General features: G+C 39.8%; 1 protein-coding gene across 1 annotated transcript; it reads right to left on the bottom strand.

Moving 5' to 3' along the window:
* Nucleotides 1-263: 263 nt before the first annotated feature.
* On the bottom strand, nt 264-2257 carry LOC148103616 (sialoadhesin-like). Its single transcript, XM_087832580.1, has 5 exons — nt 2124-2257; nt 1834-1869; nt 1422-1682; nt 1097-1342; nt 264-1021 (listed from the first exon to the last, which is right to left on the bottom strand). Exons 1-5 carry the CDS (start codon nt 2152-2154, stop codon nt 804-806), a joined length of 792 nt encoding a protein of 263 aa, XP_087688706.1. The 5' UTR covers nt 2155-2257; the 3' UTR covers nt 264-803.
* Nucleotides 2258-19144: the final 16887 nt, after the last annotated feature.

The following is a 19144-nucleotide window of genomic DNA, read 5'->3' as shown; positions in this document are numbered from 1 at the left end:
TATTGGAGGCTGCAAGTGCAGAATTGATAAAACTATGAGCTGACTAGAGTGTTACCTTTTTTTATTTTCAGCCATTTTCCATTGTTGAGGAACCAAAGTTTCAAACTTGTCCAGGCCTGAAAACCTGTTGCATGTTCTCACTAGTAAATCCTTAAAATAAGTGATAATTGATGATAAGCTGAGCTGGAAGTCTCATATAAACCATGTGAAAACAAAAATGTCAAAAAACACTGCTATTCTCTACAAAACAAAGCATGTCCTGAACAAGAAATCATTATACACACTTTATTGTTCTCTGTTGCTTCCATATATGACTTCTTGACTAGAGATATGAGGTAATGCACATAAAACAAATACTCTTCCTATTTTCAAGTTACAAAAAAGAGCTATAAGAAAATAAATCTTCAATGGCATACATCGATGTGGCATCCTGGAGGAGTAGGACTACCTGTGCAACCTCTGGAGGGTCCAAGTATCAACTCATATCACCAGTAGTGACAATGAGCCTAATCAAATGCAAAACTAGTGAAAGAAACCAACAGTCAAACCAAAAGTATCAGTAGCCTCCACTGAAAGCTAAAAACCGTTTGGTGTTGCCAAAAAGGAACCTTCTCTGCTGCTTAACATATCAGCTGTACTCTGATTATTGTTTTATTGTGAATTTGTTGAGAGTGGATGTTCAAATGAAACTAGGTGGATACAGACAGACTGTAGAACAGTAAATAGGTTAAAACACAAGGATGAAAGAGTCACTAGTTTATTCAGTAACCATAATGTCATCTTACTTATCATCCAGTCCCTGCTCAGCAGGTTGGGCTGAGGCTGAGACTGTTACCTGTGGCTCTGCATCGATATAAAGACACCAGGAGGAGGGTGGAGATGAAATATGGAAAGAACACCAGCAGATGGAGGGCCAGTCTGATCACTAGTTGCAGGGTAGAGGAGTCAGGCGATGCAGCAAAAGAAGGGTGTGAAGCAGCAGGGGTGGGAGTTAAGGGTGGAGGTGTGGTTGTATGTTTTCCTGCAGAGAGAATCCCACCTGTTCAGGTGAATATGTGGATGAAATAAGAGGTGAAATCAGAGTGAAGCTGCTCACCTGTGACAGTGATCCAGCTGGATGGAGACTCTCCATGACCGCTGATGTCACACTTGTAGAGGCCTTCATCAGACCTGGAAACATGCTGGATGGTCATGTGACCTGTAGGCTGCTTCCTGATGAGGGAGCCATCTTTATAGAAAGCAGCTGGGAGGTTGGAGGGAGTGGTCTTTGTTTTACAGAGCAGAGTGACGTCATCTCCCTCCATCACAGGGAGGACAGGACTCTGCAGGATCACTGATCCACCTCAACACAGAGACAAACTACAGCATTTCATCCATTTACACACAGCTTCATCAACACTAACTCCACACACTCAGCTTACCAGTGACTGTCAGGTTAACCATGTTACTGATGGCACCCTCTCTGGACTCACACCAGTAAACTCCACTGTCCTGTGTTAAGATGTAGCTGAAGCTACAGGATGAACCAGACCATCTTCCCCATTCGTTGCACTCAGTCCTGGTTTCTTTGCTTGTGTTTCTCCTCAGAGTCCATCCAGCAGAGCTGTCGTCCTCCTCACATCTCAGAGAGAAAAAGTCTCCTTCAAAACACTGAGAGCTGCTGGGACTCACAGTCAGACGAGCTGGAAGGAAATATTCATGATGCTGCAGTTTAGTTTAGTGTAGAATAAACGCTGACATGCTTTAGGTTGTTCACTCCAAATTGAAACAGGGTATTTTTTGGTAAGTTGATCATTGAAATGAAGACACATTTGGCTTACGAGATGTACGCACCATGAGTCAGTCTGCAGCACAGTACTGAGGTCAGCCCTGAGGGGAAATAAAAAAAAAAAACTTTGGTCTTTCACAACCAGAGAAAACATTCACACATAATTCAAACATGAGAATCTCTTTAGATTTTAAATGAGAAAACTAGAAACAGAATTGAGTGTGTTTATGTGACCAAAATTGTCTATAAACACCTCTGCTGGGTACAAGGTGGTTTACACCTGCTTGAAAGCAAAGAAAAAGCACTAACTGCTTACGTTCACTAATCAAGTTGATAATTTACAAATTTTACTTACAGAAAAGCTGCTGCAGACAAGTTTGCTTCATTCTGCTGTTTGGCGTCAGGTTTAACCCTCCTCCTTCCCTTTCCACTGTAATGATCTGGTGTCTCTCCACCAATGAGCAGCGAGTGAAATATCAGGATAGATTCAAAGGTGCTGGCAACAGTATGGGAGCGAACAGCAACACTATTATAACTTCAAGGAGCGAAATGAGCTTGAAATGAGGTTTTCACACAAACTAACACAGATGGAGGAAGTGAAAACTATGATCTCATTAAAGGTCTTAAAAACCACAGCAGAGAGGAAATTATGCTAACATGAAGTGTTGAAACCAAACTTCCCCCTTATAAGATGTAGGGTGAATTCCTTCATACTCACCCAGCAGCTTGCACAACATCCATCTCGGAATAGCAAAAAAGGAAGCCAACAAAACGGAGCGTGCTGATCTGCAGATGGACAGAGGAAACAGCAAACTACGCTAACAGGTTTTGTATCTCCTTTGAGGCTCCGCGGCTTTGTTGATTACAATCTGTAAGGCTAATAGTAAAGTGAATCTGTCTCCATGAAATAAATCTGTTCGGCTGGTTTCATACTGCTTTAATGAACGTTAGAGTAATTTGTGACAGAGAGTGCAACCAGAGAATCACATGTTTTGTTTTGTTTTTTGTTTAATTGTAGTTTAGCAGACATTTCAAGCAGGCGAGTGAACAGACTGAACACAAACAGATCAAAAATGTTAAAGGACATTAAACTTTCATAAACATCAAGCAGATGAACTGAAACTGAACTTTAGATTATTGGAGTCTGGTGATTCTAAGCTGCCCAAACCCACTTTAAATAAACTTCTCTCTACACATTCTTCTACAATATAAAAAGAAAATGCTATTACATTATACATCAGTGTATATGTGAGATCAATCATCAAAGAGTAGCATGTAATACTATCAAATGACAAGAATCAAAAACAAACTTATTTAACTATTAGAGAAAAGAGTAATTGAATAATGTTAGCAGTTCAAAAACATCAGTTTATCATCATATATTAAAGAGAAGAATCTTATGAAATGTTGAGGTTTCTTAACAAATTACTGAGACAATCAAAAAACAATTTGTCCTCTACTCATTAAACCGACTAATCACATGAAAACCCAATGCAACAGTAACCACAAGTATATAATAGTATCACTTATCAAACTATCCAACTGTGTAATATGTGTTGAATATGAAGAGTACAGTATATACAAGATTTGTCAATTGTAAAGTACCAGTTTTATCACTTTAACATTACTGCACTATTATTAAAGCACTTTTCTCCTTTCTCTGTCATATCAAATCATTTTGTTCTACTTTTTATGTTTTTTGTTGATTTTCACACATGTAGTTTTCAATATCTCTTTATAATACAGCCTTTGATTTATGGAGTAATTTACCAACATATATCAGGTAATCTTCAGAACACAAGTTTCAGTACCTAAAAATTAGGGGTGCAACGATACACAAAATTCACGGTTCGGTTCGGTTCGATACTTTGGTGTCATGGTTCGATATTTTTTCGATACAAAAAAAGAAAGTTCATGCCTTTTTGATTTGTCATTTATTAAAATTATAAATATATATTTTAACTCAAACGTACAGTTTTTAAATTTAATGTTGCTGAAACAACAAGGGGATAAAATAATAAATCTATCTGATTGAGAAATCACTCATCTTTGGAAAAGAGAGTTTATTACAGAGAAATGGCTCTTTCCAAAATAAAAGCTATACTATACGCTTCTTCTGGGCTATATTCTCAGCAGCATATTAAACATATCAGGTCCCCATGAGGAGAATCATGTGCTAACGGCTGTCTAAATGACTCGGGTAAAGTTTGTAGCATGCATGCTTGTTGTTTTTGTCTGCTTCCACTTGTCTTTGCACTAGGATGATGTCGGAGTAAATGTGCAGTCATATTCGTTGTGTTCCCACTAGTGCTGTCAGCGTTGAAATGACGTTAACGCCACAACACGGCAAATCTCCGTTAACAGCTACCGCGGATCGCCCCGTGTGTGGGGCTGGACGACCAACACGTTAACGAGCTAACTGCGCTAACACACTAGTTCCCACCAATGTAATTGAGCATTGCGTGGCACATCCAACATACTGTTTTACTTTAGTCCATGACGCGCTTACCTTCAGGGTCATACGTCACATGAAGACCAAAATAGTTCCAAACGCCAGATCTGAATGAGGGTGGGGGAGGTTCAATTTGCCATGTTGCAACGAGCTTAACTTCTGTCTAGCTAGCTTGCCCTGCGCTCAGTGAATCTGCGTTCGACTACTCCGCCTAGGCTGCACTGTCGAGCGCAGATCCACTGAGCGCTCAACACAGACAGCATTGTCAGAAGGAAAATTGATAAAATAAATTTAAAAATTTGTATTGTTCAATATCGATACGAGTATTGTTGCACCCCTACTAAAAATACTTAGAACTGGGTAGCAAATATTATATAATTCAAGATTTATTTTAAAGTAATAAGTAACTAAATGGTATTTAGAGGTTGAGACAATGTTGCAAAGACAGTTATTAAGTTGCACAGATGTATTAGAAGTGTGGGCTTCATCGCAGATTATCCTAACATACTAGACAACATGTTTATCCTACCCTCAGGGTACCCAGTACTTAAAAAATTACTTACAGTGTAATTATCTTTTTCCTTTAAAATATGCATCACTCTCTGGTTCTGATCTACTGCCTTTAAATATTTTAGGTACTAAAAATATGGGAATATGACATTAGAAATGTTGCAGAGTCACAGCTAAAGAGCAACCCAGCTACAGTTTGTATTTGTGTTTGCATTCCTACAATGAATTCATGAGCTTCTCTCCCTGCTCCTTTTCATGCATGGATGTAGTGCCACATTAACTGAATGCAAGGCTTTTAGTGTAGGAAATGAATTAATGCTGTACCATGTATGAAATAAAAAATTAAAATGAAGATGTAGAAACTGCTTTAGATCATAACAAAAGTACACTGATACTCAAGAACATGCCCTCTATGTGTGTTTGACTTTACTGAACTCAGCACTGACTCCAAAACCCAAAAGGCACAGTCCAGCATGGAGCGGCTGAGTGAATGTGGTCTGGACTCTGTGGAGGAGAGTCATGGTTTCAGAGACGCTGTAGAAGGACAGAATACCTGCTCTGTGATCCAGGTACACTCCTACTCTGGAGGACCGAGGACCTGAGAGGACAGTTTGGATTTTGTTGTTCAAGTAAGTGTAGCCGGTTGTGTCACAGAATAAAGCCCAAGATTTGTCATTGTATGCAAAACCACATTCAGTGGGGCACACAGCTCTTCTGATAGTCTTGTATGCGACTGCCACACAAACTCCTCTTCTTCTCCACTCCACCTCCCAGTAACAACGTCCAGTCAGGGTCTCCCTGCTCAGGACCTGCCTGCATGATCTCCTTTCTGTGCCATTTCTCCTCTCAGTTTAAGTGCTTTCGTGAGTTTATCTTCCTTATAAAGTAGTTTGAGGTCTGATCTGAACAACATGTGTTCCTGCAGTGACTCAAGTCTGAGCTCTAACATGTCACCACATGTTGGCTACCCCCAACTTCAACTTGAGAAGTGATGGTGTGGAAATGAGGAAACATGTGGACAGAGAGGTGCTATGTTTAAGAGCAGGAAGAAGAGGGAGGGTTATCAGCCTGTGCTTCATTCCTGGAAGAGGAGCGGTTTGAGAACGATACTGTTCATTTCAACTGTTTCTCTCCCTTAAACACCATCAAGGGTGAGAGGGTGCAGCAGGTGTAGTAGTTGGTAAATGATGGAGTAAACAAATTAACGGGTTTTCAAACATATTCAGCTCCACAAAAATGTGATGACAGGAATAATACAAAGAAACCTTGACTCCTTTTTTTCTGTTAAGTATTTTTCTGTTATTATGGTTGAGTTGATCACAACTTCTACAATCATCTTGATTCAGGGACGTGACTAAATAAGAACCAGTAAATATTAAGGTCTCCAGTGACTAGAGCTGTACGATATGACCAAAATCGCATATCCCGAAATAAGACATTTCTCATCCTGATAACAATATATATCACAAAATAGTGCTTTTCTGAAAATTCTGTAAATCTCGGGCAACTCAACTTGTGTGAAGTGTTTTCAGCTGGGTGTCGTGTACCTGGAGTGTTCCCTCCGAGGCATGAAGCTATACCTTTTTAGACATAAGTTGTAACGGCCACCAGGGCCGGTTCTAGACAGGCATATATGAGCAGATAGAAATGTAAAGGGGGCCAATGGTGTGTGGTGGCAGATTTCTTTTCTCATGTACTAATCACATATTTTAACCATATCACTTTAGTATAGTAAGAGCACTCCTGTCACCAGTTTGTATGCATGTTGAATGTGATCACTAGTGGGGCCCAAGATTTATTGCACCTTCACAGCATTTTCCTCTTGAGGGCTCTGGACATCCTGTTGCAGATGAGGTGATGGTTGGTTGGAGCTTTTCTTAGACTGAACAGTTAATGGTCTGCTAATAATTGATCTGTTGTTTGAGAGTGTCTGTGTCTGTATATAAGATGTAAGGGCGACAATTCAGAGATGGTCCTGGTGTTTCACTGGGATGTTCTCTCCACATTGCAATGTGTTTATTAAACCCACTTCAAATCAAGATCACTGGGTGTGTTGCAGGTTAGTGTTAAATTTTCACAACAGGTGGCAACAAAGAAAGGAAAGGGGTGGGGTGGTGTGTTAGTTCATTACCAGGCTCTGGAGAACTTCATGACATGTTGAGGAGGTAGTTTAGCCATTTAAATCAGCTGTGTTGGATCAAGGACACATCTAAAACCTGCAGGACACCGGCTCTCGAGGCCTGGAGTTCCCTACCACTGTTCTATAGCAAATATAACAATTTCCAGTAATAACAAAACTAAAAAGGGTAGGCCATTCACCAAATCTTGAAATATAAAACTGAAAAATAGAATACAAATAAAATAAAGAATAAAATAAAATATCCATTCATCTCTTTACAACCAACAACATAAAGTTTGTCTTAACTGAATGGCGTAATTCCCAAATGAATTTGCAAAATAAAGTAAGAATAAAATAAGACCTCTTAATATAGCCAATATTTACAAAACTAGTAATAAAAAAAATTCACCATGTCTTTTCTCAAATTAATTTGTAGAACAGAACATTTGAACTTTTCTCTTCTTTTTTGTCTTGTTTTAAGCTTGTTTAAGTTTGTTTTGCAAGGAACTGTCTCACAGATTCATCCATATCCTGGGGCAAGATCAGCAAATTCCTCTTTCTTTTATGTAACAAAAGTAAACAGGCTTTACAAAAATCATGAGATTACATCAGTATATAAAACGAGGAAACTACTGAGTGTGGATTTGAAAGTGGGCGGGACTTTGTGTCTTGGTCTGACAGACACAGGTCCTCCAATCGGCTCTGTGCAGCAGACAGGCTCAGAGAAAGAAACTGTGGGAACAAGGAACAACATGTCACACAGTTTGTTATCCTTGTAACTAATGTCAGTAACTAATTACTGATTACTTCCCCAAAAAGTAATCCAGTTACTTTACCGATTACTTATTTTTGAAAGTAATTAGTTACTTAGTTACTTTTTAAAAATATGATTTTTTTCATTCTCTGACTGGAAGAAATTTGTTTAACATTTAAACCTATTTTCTGCACATTTCTGCACATAAAATAAAATATTTTTTGTGTTTACACTCACTCTTTCAAATAGATGCAAACACGGCAGAAAATAAATAAAATCAAAGACTCAGCGGTCCTGTTGCTCTATTTTCACCTGTAAAGCAGGAGTGGGGCAGGCGGAGGTTTACCCTGGTGCAGGTGTGCCGCAGCGGTCAGTGGAAGAATCCGGGAGTTTCTCTGTGAATTTCACATTCCTGTGGAAGCGTGTCCTACTCGGTGCTTGTGCAGAAGTTTAGGGGGGGTTTTTTGCTGTAAAAAGAAGTTTTCTTCAAACAGCAGACACTAATGTTTTTGTCACTTTTTACAGAATCAAACTCAAAGTAAGGTCAGTACTTCCACGCTTTAAACGCTGCACGCTCATACTCTCTCCCGCACTCGATATATTATCCATTGTTGATCTGCACACAGCTGTTGCTGAACGTTGCACTCGCTTACGTCACTGTCATGAGACACTCTCGCAAAAAAATCACGGTTTTAGTAACGCAGCATGCTCACAGGAAAGTAACAGTAATATAATTACCCTTTTTGCAATAGTAATCCCTTACTTTACTTGTTACTTGAAAAAAGTAATTGGATTACAGTAATGTGTTACTGCCCATCTCTGCACCTGTGTCAACCCGAGTCCTCAGTCCTGAGTCTGCACAGTTGGAGTAACTGATTTTATTGCATGCTATCAATGAAGGGAACATGAGTGCTCTTGTGTTACCATGCAGGAAGGTCAACACATCATAGAGATGCAAATTGTGACAATTTATCCTTTGAAGATATTCTAAGCTCCTCCCCATCCCCGTGGCTTCAACAAAGAACAGTGAGTGTCCTTTTTAGCAGACATAATGTCTTATTAAAAAGAAAAAAGGGTGACTTTTTCACTCAGTATAACACAGCACGTCTATAGTAGCACTTGAAATGGTACAGATTGTTGCTATGGGTGTGTGCAACAACTCCATGTCATGGTTCCCTGGGTCCTTGCCCTGCGAATTGCAATTTTGGTAAATGGACTCGTCCTTAGATAGCGCTTTTCTACTCTTCTGAGCACTCAAAGCGCTTTATACAACTTGTGCATTCACCCATTCACACAAGCACATTTTTCTAAGTGCTTTCTAGCTAACATTCACACACACTCATATTCCGATGCATGCATCGGAGAGCAATTTGGGGTTAGTATCTTGCCGAAGGATATTTGGCATGCAGACTAGGGGAAGCCAGGAATTGAACCACCAACCTTCTGATCAGTAGATGACCTGCTCTACAGCCACCCAATTTTGTGATTTCTTTTCTGTGTCCCTTCTCCCACTTTCACCCTTGTGTGTGTGCGTGCGTGTGTAAACACTGGTTTACATGTATTGTCGAGACAGGTGGAAGTGATTGTCAAAGTGGTCCCACTTTGACAATCCTTCTAATATGAAAATTTATTATGTTTTAACTACCTGGTGATCTCAATTACCAGGTACCAGGAGCTGATGAGGAAGCTGAAAGCTTTTTAGGATAAAGATTCCAGGAAACATTTTTACCAGACTTGGATTGCAGATGTACCTTAGACACATGCTGGTGCCAGTGCTCTCCATGCTGTGCATTGATCTTACATCTTGTATGAGATTCTCTAAACTTGTAAAGAGAACACTTATTGACTTTCCTTTGTTTCATTTGAACTGCTTTTATTCCACTAATATCAAACTAACTGGAAAAAAAAACTCCAGTAGACACAGCTGCTGTATGAACAGCTCAAAGTAAGTCTCACATCTAACTATGACATCATAAGCGTTATATTTACTTCTGCTGCTTTCACTTTATGAAGCTAACATATGACAGGAGTGATACATTGAGCAGGAATGTTAGATTTGTTGGCATCAAATGAAAATAAGATCAGCTTTGTGTCCATATTTGTGATCAGGTTCTGCCAATGACATGCCTTCACAACAGTTATCTGAATCATCTCCACCCTTTGCTGAAACCAGAGGAGGGAAGTTTTTGAACTATATGCAGTTCATATGCATATTGTCATGCAGATTGTCTCATGCCCTTGTTTGCTTGATGTCATGAAATTACTTCTTATCATGCTGTAAGTTTAAATAGTTTATTTTGTCCATATATAAAAAATTATATATGGACAATATTATATATAATATTATATATTATATATAATATATAATATTATATATTATATACATTATAAAACAGATTCAATAGAAATTTTATTAAAGGGGATAATTTCAGATGAAACATTAAAACCTCTTTTAAAAAGTACTTTTTTTTCACTGTAGCATCAAAGTGTGACTCAAAGGACAGAGCTTTGTCAAAAACAACCACCAAATACTTTGAACTGTCCACCAGTTCAATGGCTGCAGCCTTTACTACTGTTAGTGCAGGATGATGTTGATGTTTGTTGATCTCTAACAATGGCTGATCACACCAAGAAGCAAACATCCACAACAGGCCCTTGAGAATCCTCTTCATCATGAAGGAGACTCACAATGCTCATGATGATGATGAGCTGAAGCAATGAGGAAATACAACAGAGTAAACGCACAGAATAGACTGCATGCACCCACACAAACATTTGTCACGATTCCAGTGAGTCAGAGGTACGGAGCCTCTTTTATTCAGATGTCTGTGTCACTTTTAATTGTCTGCCTCTCCACCATCTGCTCTCAGCTTGTTGTCTCCATGGAGATTTTGCAGTAAAATATGAGGAACTTTATTCAGCACCTGCAGCAGATTTTCTCTGGTTGGTTTCAGAAACGTGATTGGTCCATTCTGCTGACTGGAAGCATCAGAGCACCTTTCTTTGTGGACAGATGCTGTTTGCAAAATAATTAAATGGCATGTGATAAAAATAGTTTTGTTTTGCTTATAATAACTTAATATAAATGTGGCTTCATGCTTGGCAAATGAAAGGTTGCTGGTTTGATTCCAGCTATAGACACTAAACCTCTCTGGGATTGTGTCAGGATGGGTATTTAGTTTAAAACTGCCAAATCAAACATGGAGCAGCTGAGATTATTTACTTAAAATAATGCTGTAGGAATTAAACAACAACCACAACAATCTTTCCACTCAAACACAGTTATATGTTTGAGCTGAAAGATTAAGTAAGCTTAAGTAAGCTAAGCTTCATCACCGGAAGCCTCCACCTGGTAGGAGGAGCACTCAAACACCTGGACTCAGCTTCAGGAAAAGGGTAACACCACCTGGGTCTCGGTGGAGTTTCCCCCTGCAGGGGCAAGGGTACCTAGACCTGGGGTATAGAGTACGTTTGGGGAGTGTGATTGTGTGTACAGTGTCTCTCTATGTCTGTCTCCATGTTGGGTGAGTGTTGAGTAATTGCATATGAGAGCATGAGGGTGGGAATGGATGTTTGTATCTGTGTGTGCCTGTATGTCTGTGTCTATATGTCAGGTTGGGTATCAGACGCCACCTCTCTGGGGACATCTCAGGCCCTCCAAGGTATGGAGGCCTATCTCCCCCCACCACTTCCCCTGCCAGTGACAGACGCCCTCAGACATCGGTGCGTTGGTGGTTCTTTGTGTCCAGTGATGGGCGTCCAGGTACACACCGGCTCACTCCTTGGTGGCTGCTTATCGGGGCCTGGAGCCTGGGGCTCGCTCGGGCCACTTCGGGGGTGGGGTGCCCTCAGCCTCTCGGCCTGGGGCTTGGTCACTCTGGCACAGCTGGCTGCCGGTGGAGCTCACGGGCACGTCACTGCAACCCCCCCCCCGGCTTCTGCTCCGCGGCTGCTGAGTGACCCCTCATCTGGGGCTCTCCTCAGCTCTTTCTGGGACAGTGGCGCAGCTGCCCCTCTGTTGGTCTTCCTTGGTCTCTTGTGTTCTGGGGGCCTCTGGATGTCTGGAGTCTTGATCTCCTCCATACCTGCTTCATGCCCTGGAGGACGGGGCTGTGGCCCCCCACACCCTCTAGCAGATCATTACATGAAGGAACCTTTTAAAAACAAGCGCGTTCATGCTCACAGGTGTACACACAGGTGATCACACACAAAAACTACACCCTTTTTGGCTGCTACCTCAAAGCACACTGTGTGCTGTCGATATTACGTGCTGCACAATAATGTTTAATATTTAGTATTTACTGTTATATTCACATAAATCGTCATGATGTTGTTTATCCCTTGTTAAATGGTTGTTTTCTTTTTGTTTCTCAATAGGTGATCCAGCTGATCGATATATGTATTTTTGTCTGCTTATTTTATTGGTTTTTCTTTTTTTTGCCCTTTATCCCCGTCTCTCTTCTCCGCTGTTTTTGCCCCTCTTTCTTTCTCCCTTTCCTTTTCCTCATTCAGGTCTTTCCCATATCTAGCAAGTGAAAATAAAAAATAAAATAAACAATAAAAGGTGAATCAAATAGACCATTACGGCAAGGCTGGGATGGTCCATTTGGTAAAGTAAATCCGTTGGGCGTCTTTCTTCGCCTTTAGACAATAATTCTGATGGCAAAAGAGCCAAACGGGACAGGCAAAAAAATAAATAAATAAATATATATATATATATATATATATATATATATATATATATATATATATATATATATATATCCTCCATGGATTAAAAATTCATAATTCTGAGTCTGATATTTGGAGGTGTTCTTTAACGGTCAATCAGTCTATGAAGGAAGTTTTTAAATGTTACGCTTTGGGAGTGAGAACGTGGTGCAGCGGCAGTCCAGAATCCATGTCATTTATAGTTTACAAATGACAAAATGTTTACACAAAATCATGACAGTGTTTACATGATATCACCCACTACTAACATTACTTTATTTACTGTATCTTTTGAAAAAATACAGCTATTTATACAGCACAAGACTGAAGAATATTTAACAGGAGCAAGTTTAATTTTTTCCCTGGTTTTACTACAACACTGTTCACCAAACGCAGCAAACCTTCGCCATCTTATCCAGAAAGGTCCCCTCTTCACCCTCACATGGAAGAAGTAATCTGATTGGCATGGTGGTATGTTTGAAGCAGGTCCCTTGTGTAGCGCTGGAACCCAGTCACGATGTTTCATCCATTTCATAGGCTGGTTTGCTGCAATAATGCCAAATAATTAGCAACTCTATAAATAGAAGGTAGTTCTGCAAAATCACTCAATAGGATGTTTGTTCTAATTTGCTATGAGCTCAGAGCGCATCGAAAATAAAACTAATAGGCTATAAAGAGTGATATGAACATATTTAGAACTTACCGGAATGAAAATGTCTGGAGCACCAACAGATATTTGGAGATGAAAGAGAACTGGATATCAGCTCGTCTCACAGCTGCTATCCAGGCTAGACGCCTTCGTTTGCTAACATCGATACACGAGCTGCCTCATGTTGCTTCCAGGTTGGGAAAGAATGAAAAGACAAACCCTTTTCAAGCTTATTCTCTTGCCGGTCGTGCGATCGAACACAGCAAGAACGAACCATGGCTGTTGTGTCTGCCTTTGCTCCTTTTTCGCTTGCGCTTTGTTTTGACCCTGAAAATGGCAGTTCAGGCCAAAATCCTTTCCACGCCCACCCCCGTGACATCACGCTCCAAAGCCCTATCTGTGCAGCGAGCGGGAACGTGTCACAGGAACTCCTCCCCCCGGTCGTCACAGCCAGTGTCAGCGAGACAGTGGCATTGATCACTGTCATGGGCGTGGTATGTCTTCCTTCTCTCACCCCAACCGGTCACAGCAGATGGCCGCCCCTCCCTGAGCCTGGTTCTGCCGGAGGTTTCTTCCTGTTAAAAGGGAGTTTTTCCTTCCCACTGTCACCAAAGTGCTGCTCATAGGGGGTCATATGATTGTTGGGTTTTTCTCTGTATCTATGAAGCGCCTTGAGGCAACTTTTGTTGTGATTTGGCGCTATATAAATAAAATTGAATTGAATTGAATTTAAAAAAAATAGCGCTAACCTCTGACGGTCCACATAATGGGTATCGTGCACTTTGAGTGTGCCTAATGAAACATGTTTGCTGTAACATCTCAGTCTTCCCTCTCGCAGTGATGCGCTGTTAGATGTTAGAGCTGCTTTAGTTTCAGCTGCTCACAGAGAGGACGCAGGTCTCCTGTCATCAAACCTCTTCTGTCATGTGAGAAAGTGGATGTTAGTTTTTAGATGTACTCGCACACGTTTACATAACAGTTTGTATAATGAAGCTGTGAAGACAAGAGTCTGCCGTAACCGTTTATAACTGCATTACTCATCCTCACCTACAGCAGTTAGTGCTGTCATTCACTTTAAATTGGTGTCAGACAAACATGGACAAACTGCTGTAAAGGTTTATTATTATTGATTCATCCATCAGACATTTCTAGTAATTGAAAATCTACATTTACTTCAACTACCACTCCTTAAATCACCTCAACTCTGTACTATTAACATAAGCTCACTGATGTCCCTCTGTGTGAAGTCGGAGCACATGTGCAAAGTCAGTAACAACATGTGAATCACTGAAAGAAAAGGTTCTTCTTTCTTTTTAGAAATTACTCTAAATTCATGTCAGTGATTATTTATTTTTAATTTTGGAGGTGATAAATCAGAATAATCGTTTGTGTTCATAGCAGAGAGTGGTGAAGCCTGGGACAACATGTGTAAAACTTCACATCAACCTTTGTGTAAACATCAGAAAACATCTGCATTGTTAAGCCAGATTTAGAGAGCACACTAATATCCTGTTTCTGAAGTCCATGGATGTCATAAAATTAAATTTAAAACCACAACAACAGGTTTGTTCCAGTTCTCAGAGTGTCTGCTGCTCTCTCTCTCTGTCTCCTCAGCAGGATCATTTGTAGTGAATGTGACTCAGACCTCCTATCAGGCCGAGGAGAACCACAACATCACACTGGAGTGGACGTTCACAGTAGAAACAGACAGATCGCCCACATATCTAAACATCTACTGTGACCTGGTGATAAATCCTCACTCCTGTATCATGTCCATAATGGTGCTGAAGTCTCAGAGTCTCAGCATGAAAAGTTTTCAGAACGATTTCAGAGTGACAAAGACGCCCTCAGAGAAGGATGAATCAAACTCCAGCTGTGCAGACTCAGGACTGAGGACAGATGTCAAGTAAACACAGATTATGGCTTCAGCTCTGCGAGCTGTAGACTCAACGTCACTGGTAAGTTTGAACAAGTCAAAAGTGAATGATCACATTTATATTTACTGGTCTGTTAAACTTTTATTTGCAATGTTTGTGATTTAAAACTGAAAAACATGAAGTGTTGTTCATGTCAAACATCCAGATGGTTTCATTTTATTTCTGCACAAGTAAATATTTTCATGTCTGTTACAGCAGCTGCTGATCAGAGATTAACTTCACCACCACAAGAAGAGAGAGACTGGAAGATTATTCTAATTGTCCTGACAGTAACAGCAGTATTATTAGCTCTCCTGATGTGCACTTTGGACACGTGTTTAGAAAAAAGTGCCCAAACTTCTGCACATTTATAAAGTTTCATAAAATAACAGAGACAGAGTCACAGGACAGAAGAGTTTCCTTCCTTTGACGCCTGCTTTAATTATAACAACTTATTGGTGATATAAAATGAACTATTTTGTTTTAAATTATATTCATATTAATCTGGGATTGAGATTGCCACAGTATTCATTAATGTCAGTTTAAGTGATGTGATCATGTCTTTCGTGGACTTCTGTTCTTTTCAATAAATATGATACAAATACAGACACACATACAAATGTAATAATGACAATAACAGACTTAATCATTATTCTATATATTATGAATTATGTATTTGTTTTATTAAAAGATGGCAAATTAATGTTTATTATTTTGTTTGGTTAGTTTGGTTGAAAATGGAAATCCAAAGTGTTGCAATAAATTATTCAGAACCTTAATTTTAGATTTTATTATTATTACAATTAAATTGATAAGAGTTGAATGCTTTATCTGATTCTGAAGTAAGCTTTAGCACAGGATACTTTAACATATATTTAGCCTAAATTTGGTCCTTTTGTAATCCTGCTCAAAGAGTGTCAAAGACCAAACCACACAGACAAAATGAAAATGCATTTACAGAAAATTCTGATGTTTACTGTTTGTCTCTTCATATTTCAGAATTTATATTTCAGACTTAAGACTTTCAGATCAGGCTCCTTAGACAAGATGATTCAGCTGCTGAGCAGACAACAAAAAGGTAGCTGACCTGTGAGGTCAAGATATCACTGAAGATTGTACACCCGGACCTGCTGTCTGTGTTGATACTTTCAGATGAAAATCCAGCAGTACAAGCAGAAACTCAAACCTCTTTATACCTTTGTCTTCTGGAAAAAGATACCAGACCATTAAGACCTGGACAAGCATCAAGCAAGACCCTCCTCCTCCTTCCTCTCTTACAGGGTGGTAGTTCTGTAGTTTCCCCGCTCTCATCGTTATGAGGAAAAAAAAAGTTTATTTGGCTGAAACATGTCAGTAAACACATTTTTTTTAAATTAGGTTATGAGCAAAAAAACAACGAAGTAAGGCGTAAAAAATAAAATCTAGAAAACAACAGACACTGAAAATCTTGTTCCACAGCTTTACTAAACTCCTCCCGAACCTCAGTTTTTCCTTCAGCTACAGCCAAACTTTCTTTGCCTCTGCAGCTCCACAGACTAACCAAGCCTGACAGCCTACACAATGGAATTGGAAAAAACATCTAACAACCAATGGGGAGAAAAGGGCAGTGTAGTGGTTTGACAAACCAAACATCCCACAATTTAAAGTCCACAAGCCACTGCTGCACTGAGATAATAATTTGTACGCAAAAGAAGTCCACTGTCCAAACTTGAAAGCTGCATTTTTATGGTTTATTCATCCAGTTTGGCAAGCAAAAACAAGATCCATGTTTTGTTAATTCCTGCTGCTTCTCCTTCTCTGGTTAAAACCATAGGCCCACCCCAGTGCATGCTGGTCCTATACCAGTCTCTTTATTTATAGAAACAAAATGATGAGATGATGAGATGAGATAGCCTTTATTTGTCAGTTGCAGGTCTTTTGCCCACAACCGAGATGACAGACCTTGCCGACCGTACATACAATACACAAACATCACATTGGGGAGACAGGTCAGGCTAGGTAGCGAGGAAAAAAACATCGAAATGTGTAACACAGAAGGATAATACAGGAATGCACAGATATCAACACACCATAGCACAATAAACACAGACAAGCAACATGGGAAAGAGTTCCAGTGTGTACATCTGATCTGGGACCGCTGCAATCTTTCGACTGCGCCTCCAACTGACCCAATGTCCACATCAGAGGGGAGGTAAGCGTTGGAGGTGGCGTTGGATCCGGGGTAGGGAGGGTGATGCGTCGGTGAGTGCTTATCAGTATCAGTATATGTATGTGTGTGCGTTTCCATAGTTCAGCTGAGACAGTGTCCTTCGCCCTGCCAGGCTAAGTAAACAGTCTTCCAGCCAACCCAGGTGGCCTTGCATGGAATGGGAAGGAACAGACTAAACACAGTCGTTATCAGGGTGTTTTGTTCAGCTCCGGCCTTGTAGCTGGCGCCGAGAGGGTATCCACATGAAGTGATGTTATTTTTTTACTTTAGTGCGAACAGCTCATATGAATTTCAAAGCAGTTCTACAGTCCAACACTGGTCTCTTAATCTCCCGTTGGAGAGCCGCGAGCTTCGCCATACTTGCGTTCTGTGATGTTGTCATTTCTTGTGCTCAAGGAGCCGATTTCAGAGAACTCACGGCAGTGTGCCTCCCCGAGATGTTATCCAATTTTGCGCCCAGAGATGTTATTCCGGGCTAGCCCTTCCGAGATGTATCCAGTCTGCAGTCAGAGATCTTATTCTGAGTATTCACAGCAGCCGTAGCCTCTCCAAGATCTTATCCGTGCTGACTCAATGAGCCCATTTTGAGAAACTCACGCCTCTCCCATCGTTCCAATCCCAGCGGGCAGCCTTGTGGGGGTTTGAACAGCCGGTTCCGCTTTCTTAATTCTTCGATAAGTCAGGGCCAAGCCAGCTCCGATCCGCCAGAACCCTGTTACCATGGTTCCAAATAGGTAGATATCTTCAGCACTCAGGCTCACCCAAGCCCAAACTTCTCGTTGAGAAAGGGGTGTCAATTGCATTCAGGGACCAGTTGATTCAATCCATAATTCCTCTTTTAGGTTTTAGAGAACAGACTGTGAGAGAATGTTCCAGGGAAAATACAAAAAAACCACGAGACTAGACAAGGACATAAGCAGGGAAGATAAGGGAGAGGAGAAAAAGTGCGTCCGCCTCCTCCGAGAGCCAAAGAAAGAAGAAAATGGCCCTACAGCTCTTATTGACTAACAAGGTAAACAACAAAACATTGAAACAAATATTCTATACTATACAAATAGTCTATTTAGTAATCCTACTGTTATTATTACATCAAAAAATGTATTCATCTGTTTTTTAATAGTTATTCAACTGTATTCTAAGCGCCAGCTGTGTGTTAGAATTTTTAGAGTTTACTTAACTAAAAATAAATGAGGTTAACATATGATTTTTGTGATTTTTTTTTTCTTCGGTTTTTGTTATGTTTAACTGTCAAAGGCTTGTTACCAACTATGAAACACATCGTGCAGACTTGTTAGAAGAAAACTAATACTGCTCATGAATGAGACTAAAGGTGTCCTTTAAAACTAAACATGTTAATAGGACCTCCCTATTCATATCATAGTTTATGATATAGCACGTGTATTTCAGTAATAGCCTACTTATTTCAGTGTAGTGGTGAACAGTCACACAGCTCACATGGGCATTATCTGTGATACTCCTTAACTATAATCAGAGGTGGGTCTTTCTTTAAAATATTATTACTCAAGTAAAAGTGAAAAGTAGTCTTAAAAAAAGTTACTCAAGTAAAAGTAAAAAAGTACTTGGTGAAAAGACTACTCAAGTAGTGAGTAACTGTTTGAAATGTGCTTTATTTTTTAGTGGTGAACAGTCACACAGCTCACATGGGCGTTATCTGTGATACTCCTTAACTATAATCAGAGGTGGGTCGAGTACCCAAAAATAGTACTCAAGAGTAGCATTACTTTAAAATATTATTACTCAAGTACAAGTAAAAAAGTACTTGGTGAAAAGACTACTCAAGTAGTGAGTAACTGTTTGAAATGTCCAATTTATTTTATAAATAAATGCTATCAGACAAACAAAAATAAATAAATATACAAATGTTAGTATTTTCAAAAGAAATATATGAAAAAACATCAACAAAATAAGGCACAACAATTCTAATTTCCAGATTTCAGTTTTTCACAACAGCTTTTTTCACCAATACCTACAGTAAATAATATAAATATATAAACAGTTCAAACAATTTCCAGTGACAAGATATGCTGTAAACTTTA

Source organism: Neolamprologus brichardi, chromosome 3 (assembly GCF_056152115.1).
Source record: "Neolamprologus brichardi isolate AB-2024 chromosome 3, ASM5615211v1, whole genome shotgun sequence".
Taxonomy (NCBI): Eukaryota; Metazoa; Chordata; class Actinopteri; order Cichliformes; family Cichlidae; genus Neolamprologus; species Neolamprologus brichardi.
Note: the sequence above shows the minus strand (reverse complement) of the source record. Positions and strands in the feature narration are given on the sequence as shown.

Coding starts and splice junctions, on each gene's coding strand:
- LOC148103616 (XM_087832580.1), bottom strand. CDS start 2,154: ATGAAGCAAACTTGTCTGCAGCAGCTTTTCT. Junction 1,870..2,123: donor TTGTCTGCAGCAGCTTTTCT/GTAAGTAAAATT, acceptor ATTTCCCCTCAG/GGCTGACCTCAGTACTGTGC. Junction 1,022..1,096: donor CAGCTGGATCACTGTCACAG/GTGAGCAGCTTC, acceptor TTCTCTCTGCAG/GAAAACATACAACCACACCT.